The following is a 10,000-nucleotide window of genomic DNA, read 5'->3' on the forward strand; positions in this document are numbered from 1 at the left end:
TAACACTCCCTTGCGGGTCAGGCTAAAAGATAGTAGATGTAGCAGCACTCCCTTGCGGGTCAGGCTATTTGTCAGTCGATGTAGCAGCACTCCCTTGCGAGTCAGGCTATAAGATAGTCGATGTAGCAACACTCCGCGCATGATTTACAGTAAAAATAAATAAAAATAAAAACATTTTATTAAAAAAATAAAAAATAAAAACATTTTATTAAAAAAAATAAAAACATTGTTTATATTGTTAAAAACATTCAGAATGTTTTTAAAACATTCTGGTCAATTAAATTTGCGCTTTTGTGGCTTTTTTTAAAAACGATTTATTTGTAATTAAATTAATGGTTTTTACTTTTGTCCAACACGCAAATGTTGGACGAAAGTCAAAAGTAATTAAAAGTGACGCATGTGTTGGCGTAAGAATCACTTTTTTCCTTCCGCTCTTCCCAAAGGCAACAAACTATAGATCTATATATATATAATATATATATATATATATATATATATATATATATATATATATATATATATATATATATATATATATATATATATATATATATATATATATATAATATATATATATATATATATATATATATATATATATATATATATATATATATATATATATATATATATATATATATAATATATATATATATATATATATATATATATATATACTTATTAAAAACCTCATTTTACATAAATTTAATAATTTTTATAGTGCTTCATTAAACAAATTGTTGAATGTTTTAAAGTTTAATTTTAAAACTTATTCTTTAAAATTTGTTTCATTAAACAAATTGTTTAATACTAAGAAGACGAATGTTTAAAACAATTTAAAGTATTCAGTTAAATAGATCTGCAAACAAGAGTTAGTAACATTATTGTTAACTAATTAACATTAGCGTTTTTGAAATGATTTTAATGAGCAAGAGATATAAAACATGCAAAAGTTTTTCTTTTTTAACTTCAGAAATTTATTTCATTATTTTTTGAAATTATTATATTTAATTAAGAGCATTTTCTCAACTGTACTTTTTTTTCATTTAATCTTTATTATTTTTTGTTGATTTTATTAAAAATATTATTATTAAAATAATTATATTTTTTATCCTTCAAGCATTAACTTATTTTTGTATTTATAAAGTTTAGTCAAAAAGAACTATTACTAAGATTTAAACAAAGAATAATTTTGACTGTCGAAAAATAAACAATTGACCGCCAATTCCTTGAGTTGGCTGGTCAAATTGACTGCTCGCCTTCGATTCCTTTTTTTTCCACACTGTGTGTGTATGTGTATATATATATATATATATATATATATATATATATATATATATATATATATATATATATATATATATATATATATATATATATATATATATATATATATATATATATATATATATATATATATATATATATATGATTTAAGAGATTTAAGAGATTTGTAGAAGTAGAGAATCAGGAGTAAGAAAATGGCAAGCACAATAAAGAGAAGCAACATTAGCAGATGCAAACTTTGCAAATAACTGCATATAGGGTTTTCACTGAGAGCTCAGTAGTGAATGATAATACAAGAAGACATAAAAAAGAGGACTTAGTGAGAGGGTTGTCATTCATTAATACAAAAATGTTAACAATTATGCATCAGTTGTTTGCAATAAATAATTTAGTTTTGTTAAATTTGATTTAAATAGTTTAAATAGAAAGAGATCAAGGATAATACTTTGTGTATGCATTTAGTAATTTTTATAAATTTTTCTATAAGTAATTTTATTTCTCTTATTATCTATTTATGACTATTACTTTATCATCATTACGTATGATGAAAAAAAGTCATTGAAAAAATAATCAAATTTTATAAACAAGTTTTTAAATTTAAAATTTTTATCTTAAATTTTACAGTTTCGCAGTTACAAGTTTTTTTCTACTATTAAAAGTCTGAGAAAATACTAAAAATATAAATTAAAAATTTTATAAATTGCAAGAACTTTGCAAATAACTTTGTTTATTGAGACATGTCAAGCAATGGATCAATCTGTTTGTCAGCTATATCAGGTAGAGGGTGATTAGAGGAATCAAGATATGAGATTGATAAAAAGTTCTTAGCAAACAATTCAGCTTTGTCTTTAGGTGAGGTAACAAAACCTGAACCATGCAAGAGAGGAGTAATAACAGATTTGCCCTTATTATAGACAATGTTAAAGATTCTCCAGAAGTCTCTGGAGCCAAATTTTTGAGATGAAATACAAGATTTTGTGACCAGAGAATAGCGGACTTTGGCGTTAGACAAAACCATTTTAAAATGGTTTCTAGCAATAGTAAATATATGTCTATTTTCTGGAGAATTATTTGACAATAGATATAGAAGTAATGGTTACAATTGGATATTTCAGAAGCACAATTAGAGAAAAACTATGGAGAAGAGTGAGGCTTGACTTAGAATAGTCAAGACAGAATACAAGATTCCACGCCAGCTTGAAAAAACGAAAGCACATAAAAGAATAGTCTATGGATTCAAACCAAGTTTACTGACAAATGGGTGAGTTTTTACAAATGTAAATGCCCAGGCCAAGCATGTGACTATTGGAGTCTTTACAAATTAAAGAAAGATAACCATTAACACTAAGATCCTAAGATGAGACAGCCAAACTTAAATAAGTCTCACAAAGAGCAAAAAGATCTGGTCTTTGCAAGAGATAAGACTCAACAAAAGAAAAGTTACTTTGAAGACCATGAATATTAGTGAATGATAAGCAAAAACCCATACATTGAATAAAGAAGATCCAGCATTCAACATCTTACACTGGAAACAATGTATTATAAATACATCTATGCCACCCTCATAGATGAAGAAGGGGTGCAAGGCTGGTCAATAGATTGTATCTGTTTACCTCTTAGTTTTATTCAGTTTCAGCATATTTCCTTTTTCAATTGATCACTATTATGTAGGAGGCAGGTTTTTTATCAGCAGAGAGATCAATGACATCAGTAAAATAATAGAAGACAATAGAGATCATTGCATGGTCAGTACCAAGGGGAACAAGAAGAGACTGAACATAAGCCAGAGTCAGAGAAAAGACTCAAAGTCAAAAGGAGATAAATGACTATCTGATAAATGATATATATTATGATATATGAGATATATATCATTTAAGAAGATAAATGACTAGGGTTATCTGGAAAATGAGTTAAAAAGTTACTTAACTAATTAATTAAGTTAACTATCTGATAAAAGATTGAAAAACACAGAAGCTATGACCTTAAGCGTCAAGAGGGTCTGTGGTATTAGACCCAAGTCAGTCAAAGTGATAAACATTAAAGTCACCAATAACAACAATATTGGCAGTGGGATAAAGGGCTTGGTATTACATTTAGAAGAGTGTAGTCTGAAGAAGAAGGAGAAAAACAAAGATCAGAGAAAATGGTGATTGAGTGAAGAGGTGCTAGGCGGAAGCAAATAAAGGAATGGTCATAGGATTTAAACCTGATTACTTGAGAAATAGATGAACTGGTGAGTAAATATATGCCTAAGCCAGGCATGTGACTATTAGAGTCTATGATATAAAGGATAACAGCCATCAATACTGAGATCCAAAGAAGAAACAAAAAAAAAAAGATCTAGTAAGCTTGGTAAAACTTGTTCAAGATGATTATTTTTAACGAGGCATCATATCTAGCTTTTATTCAACCAAGAGCTCCAAGACAAGGTAAATTTAAGTTAGAGTTTATTTCTTCTAGCCTTTGCCTAGAAAAGCAAATCCTACAAGGCAGCAGGATATGACGCGAGCAGTACTGGGTTCCGTGTTACAAGTAGCAGGGTGAATGCGATGATTCTGAACTAGACCTGATCAGGAGTAATTAAAAAAAGTTACTTCTGAAGCAGTACTTTTAAGCATTGAATGGGAGGTTTTGGAAATGCGTTAAGAAGAACATTACATCTAAAAAAATACTGAAAACCAAGGCGAACATAAGTAATATAGTTGTAGTCAATAGTTGGTAACTAAGCATAATTTTTACTAACACTTCACCAGAGATTTAAAAAGAACACAAACATACATATAGTAACTTTTAGCTGAGTTAATACCGCGGCAAAGGTTAGCACATTACACAAACATACATATAGTAACTTTTAGGTGTGTTAACACCATGGCAAAGGTTAGCACATTACACAAACATACATATAGTAGCTTAAATAACATAAATATATGCCTTTCATTTTTTTTTCTTTCTATTTTTATGCTTTTTATGTAGTTTAGAGCGTTTCTGAAATTTTCTATAAAATGCAACTCCAAAGTACTCACTTCGGTAATAGCAAATTGTTATTAAAACTTTTTCCACAATCAAATAAACTAACTCACTAAATAATTCATGTTTTTCATCACTTAAAGATGTACCCTGTCTTTATGTTAAACCTTGCTTGTAATAGTCAACATTTTAAGCCTATAAAAAACTTTTCTTTAATTCAAATTTTGAAAAAAATTTGATTTTAAAATATTTTATAAAGTTAATGCTTTTTAGAAATAACATTCACATTATTTAGTTAATAAAAAATTATTTCTACACTTCCTTTGATCTATGTGTCATATTATATATGACATAATTAAAAAGTAATTAAAATTTAATTTTATTTACCAATTATATAGTTATCATACAACATTCATTAGTTAATTATTTAACAGTAACAGGAGATTATTATTTATAACATGAAATCTAAACAGAAGAAATTATTGTGAGGAAATAAAAGTATTTATAAAATAAAACCCATTACTGCATTTAGATGAAGACCTTATGAAGCTTTTATACTTAGAAAATTAATGTTTGTCTTTTAGAAAAAAATTTAGTCTAGATAAATAAATAATTTCTTTTTGTTTTTTTTTTGCTCAAAGAGGCGCGAAAAAAGTCTCATTACAAAAAAAAATTAAAAAATTTTCAACAAAATAAACGATTACTGGCATAATAAAGTCAGGTAAATATTACTAGACTTCAAGTTTTTGTTATGCTAGTAAAAATATTGATATAAGGAACAAAACTTTAAAAACACCATACTTTTCACCCCTTTTTCTCCCCCTCCCTTGCCATCTTAGCCTCAAAAAAAATCCCTTTGACTGCATGTCTTTTAAAAATTAATATATATTTTCTTTATTTTGGGGGGATTTAAAGAATTCTATATTGCTATCCCTTTACCCTCTGGCATTTAATCTACCCCAGTAAAAAAATTAGAATTAATGAATAAATTTAATATTGACCTCAAAAAGATATTTAAAAATCACTTTTTACTAAAATTAGGATATAGCTAGTTTTGTAATAAGTTAGAAAAAAATTTATGCTAAATCAGCATTTATATAAACTTTACATTAAAGGCTGTATTGAAAAAAAAAAATAGGCAGTAGTATATTTTGCTTTAAAATCAATTTTTGATACCTATATCTTAAGTTGTAAGAGGCTCAAAAAAATTTATCAAGGTGAGATCATTGTTTTGTCAAAATAACCCAAAATAAGTCTTAATATTATATCAAAAATATATCCGGATTATCTCTTCTAGTTTTCATAAAGCCTATATAAAAACATATATAAAAAATTAGCAACATAAGTAAACATATAAAAAATGGCAAAATCCAAAACCCTACGTAAACTCTAGAGGTAATACTTTTTTTGATTTTTCTGCTCATTAGGAACAGAATGACCCATGTTTCTTCCTGAGTCTCTCATTTCATTATCACTCATTTTCATCATCTCTCATCACTCACTATTATTCTTTATTATGTCTGACATCTGTCATCATCTGTCTTTTATCTCTCATCATTTCTCTCTAATTCTCTTTACTCTTACAAAAAAGTTAACCTTTAGCAAAATATTTTATTGCACAACTAAGTGAAAGATGTTGAGTATATACTTTAATTAAAACTATATTTTAAAATTATATTATTAAATGTTAAAACATTATTTGACCTTATTTATTTATTATTTGATATGATTTAATATACATTGTGATTTATTTGTAACATTTGATAATGCAAAATGATTTGCTTTAATTTTCTAATTCAAAGTTACGTTAATAATTAATACAAATAATAATTTATACAAATAATTATAAATAATTAATACAAATTTATTTTGATGATTGAACATGTTGATAGAGCACAGTATAACAAGGGACATTTTTACAATATTTTGTTGAATATTCTTGTCATCACACGGTGATGGCAAGAATATACAATAAAATATCGTATATACTTACTTAAAAAAATCACGCAGTGGTAATAATTAAATCCAAATTTGAATTTGAATTATCTTTAAAAGTTATTTATTTTAAACATATAAAATATATTATTATTTCATTTAAACATTATACCTACTTATTATTTCAATATCTTCAAGATAATTATTGAATTCATCCAAAGAGTTAAAATCATCTTCTCGTTTATTGTAGCTGGAAAAGAAAACTTGAATAACTTTAAGAAGTATAATTAAAAAGAAAAAAAAAACTAGATACACAATTTTTCTATACATTTTTAAAATCTTTTTGCGAACATCAACTTCTTTTTCAACAGCATCATCTTCAAATAATTGATTTCGAAAATCGCTTCGTCTTAATGCAGTATTACATTGAGGGCAAGCTGCTGAGGGACGTGTAAACAAGACATCTACGCAAGTCTGGCATCTACAAACATAAGAAAGTAAGTAGCAAGTTTGAGAAAATTTAACACATATGCAAGTAGTATAATTAAAAAAATGTTTTATGAAACAGTTCAAAACTTTTCGATAAGTACAACTTACAACTTATGTCCACATACATTTACCAACAACTTCAAAGATTTGTTCCTGTAACTGGTTGTTTTACATCTTGGACAGGTTTGTTCATCCATAACAAACAACAATCATTTTACATGCTATATATTTATAATATAAAAACCTTTGTATAGTATATAATAAAGTATATAAATAGAAAACTTAGAAGTTTTTATTGTTCCTATTTAAACATTTAATTAAAAGGTTTTTATTTCATAAAATACTAGTATACAATTCAAATACATTTATAACAAGGTATTTGCTTTTAAACTTTTTTTTAAATAGATAGTTTTTAAATAATTAATATTAAAGATATTTTTTTTATAGGCATTTATTAAAATCTATAGAAATAATTTTATTTATATTAGTAGGCACTCAAGCATTTAATGCTGTCTTGAAATTTATTTTTTGTACTAAACTACATATATATATATATATATATATATATATATATATATATATATATATATATATATATATATATATATATATATATATATATATATACATATATATATATATATATATATATATATATATACATATATATATATATACATATATATATATATACATATATATATACAAATACATATATATATATATATATATATATATACAGTACTGTGAATAAGTTTTGGACCACTTGCATTTTTTCAAAAAATCCTGGAGAATTCTTCTCTAATATTTAAGTTTGTAGTTCTAAATTATAAACTTGTTAAAACACATGCATTTCACACAAAATATGGTAATCCCAAATATGCTCAATTATATTCAAAACTGGACTCTGGGGAGGCCAGGTCATCAATTCCAGTACTCCCTCCTCTGCCATTTCATTTAAATAATTTTTTGCCACTCAGGAACAATGGTTTGGGTCATTGTCCTGCTGCAGAATAAAATTATGACCTATTAGTCTCATTCCAGATGTTACAGCATGGTGCCTTATGATATCCATTTAACATTCCCGGGTGAGTCACCCCCCCCCCTATTTTGATCAAATCACCTACCCCAGCTAAAGATAAACAGCCCCAAACTTGTAAAGAGTCAGCTCCGTCTTTAATAGTAGGGTTTAAACACTCAGGCTGATAGGCTTCTCCAATTCTTCTTCAAACATATTGGCGTCTTTTTGTTCCAAAAATTTCGATTTGGACTCATCGGTGTACAGAAACCGATTAAACATTTCCTGGGCTCAATCTTTGTATTGGTCTGCATATTCAAGTTGTTTATTTTTATTGCCATAACATAATAATGATTTTCGAATTGCAACACACCCTCTTAAATCCAATTTGAGTAGGTGTCGTTGAATACAAGAAGAGCTGACATTTTCCCCAGTTGCTGTGTTAATGTCTTTTGCCAACTCGGTTGATGCTTTTTTTTCTATTTATTAAAGAAAGGGTTTTTAAATATTTATTGTCATCTTTTGTTAGCTTAGGAGGTCTACCACTTTTCTTTCTATCTTTAAGGGAGCCAGTTTCAATAAACTTTTTAATGATTTGTGTAACAGCAGTCTTCGAACATCCTGTTTTAGATGTAGCTGTTGGCACATCGTTTTAATAAATAAACAAAACAAATCCCTTATGTTCCCTCATCAATTTTGTTTATTTATTCAAAATAATATATTCTTTCAACTTTTCTTATATATTGTTAAACTTAAGTATGCTTTAAAAAAATTACATAGAAAAAAAATTGTAAATACGCCTAATTATACAAGTGGTCTAAAACTTATTAACAGTATTGTGTGTGTGTGTATATATATATATATATATATATATATATATATATATATATATATATATATATATATATATATATATAATACATATATATTTATATATATGTATGTATATATATATATGTATATATATATATATATATATATATATATATTTATATTTATATGTATATATATATACACAAATATACATATTATGTATGTATATATATATATATACATATATATACATATATATATATATATATATTATATATATATATATATATATATATATATATATATATATGTATATATATACATTAATATTCATACATATATGTATATATATATATATATATATATATATATATATATATATATATATATATATATATATATATATATATATATATATATATATATATATATATATATATATATATATATATATATATATATATATATATATATAATATATATATATATATAAATTATGTTAGTGTATTCTACAAACAGAGTGCTCAATGTTTTAAAAGAACAGAGCAATAATAAATTAGTAAAAACACTTATCTAATTTTTGATTACTTCAAAAATTAGATAAGTGTTTTTACTAATTTATATATATATATATATATATATATATATATATATATATATATATATATATATATATATATATATATATATATATATATATATATATATATATATATATATATTTATATATATATATATATATTTATATATATATTATATATATATATATATATATATATATAAATATATATACATATATATACATATATGAACATGTATATGTATATATATGCTGTGGATATGTAGTGGGACATCAGAGCGAAAAGTTTCAAAGCGAAAGAACGTTAAAGCGATACCCGGGAAACCAAGTATCGTGAGAAGTTTAGCGAGAACTGTCGCGATAATTTTGGTCCGCCGATAAAAATGACCCCGGACTAAATTTCTCAGAAAATATAAATCCGCCCGGATAATTTTTTCCTGAAAAAATTGGTCTGAACTAGAAAAAATTGGTCCGTAAAAAAAAATTTAGTTTGCATGTGTGTATATTTTTAAATTATCATGGAAGACGAGCTTGTTAAAAAAGACTTTACTTATTTAACTAATAAGAAATACCCTGATGGAAGTTTATACGGCGAAAAAAGAATAATTAGAAAAAAGGCTTTAAAGTTTTTAATTTCTGAAGGAGGGGAATTACTATATAAGTATAAGATAACTAGTTACGTAAACAAGATAACTCGGTAAAAGAAAGAGTCTTTTTTTTTTAAAAAAAAAGGTCTTTTTTTTTTAAAAAAAAAAAGTAAAAGTTTTTAAGTAAAAGAAAGACTAGGTCTTTTTTCTTGTCTTTCTTTTATCCAGTTAATTCTGTAATATATAAATATTGGTAACAAGGTAATATACAAATATTGATAATTCGATGCTTGGATTATTAACATTCATTTATAACAATTATTT

The 10,000-nt window shown here is 25.1% G+C and overlaps 1 protein-coding gene across 1 annotated transcript in view; it reads right to left on the bottom strand.

Annotated features, from left to right (window-relative positions):
• The window catches only part of LOC100211005 (CDK-activating kinase assembly factor MAT1), a 30,983-nt gene extending 24,060 nt beyond the window's left edge, over positions 1-6,923 (bottom strand). The window contains exons 1-3 of the mRNA XM_065806302.1: positions 6,787-6,923; positions 6,518-6,670; positions 6,366-6,439 (exon numbers count right to left, since the gene is read on the bottom strand). Of these exons, the coding sequence (XP_065662374.1) occupies positions 6,366-6,439; positions 6,518-6,670; positions 6,787-6,875 (316 nt within the window). The 5' untranslated portion in view covers positions 6,876-6,923. The remainder of the gene's footprint in view (positions 1-6,365; positions 6,440-6,517; positions 6,671-6,786) is intronic.
• Between the last annotated feature and the right edge of the window lie 3,077 nt (positions 6,924-10,000).

The sequence above is a fragment of the Hydra vulgaris genome, chromosome 09 (assembly GCF_038396675.1).
Source record: "Hydra vulgaris chromosome 09, alternate assembly HydraT2T_AEP".
NCBI lineage: Eukaryota > Metazoa > Cnidaria > Hydrozoa > Anthoathecata > Hydridae > Hydra > Hydra vulgaris.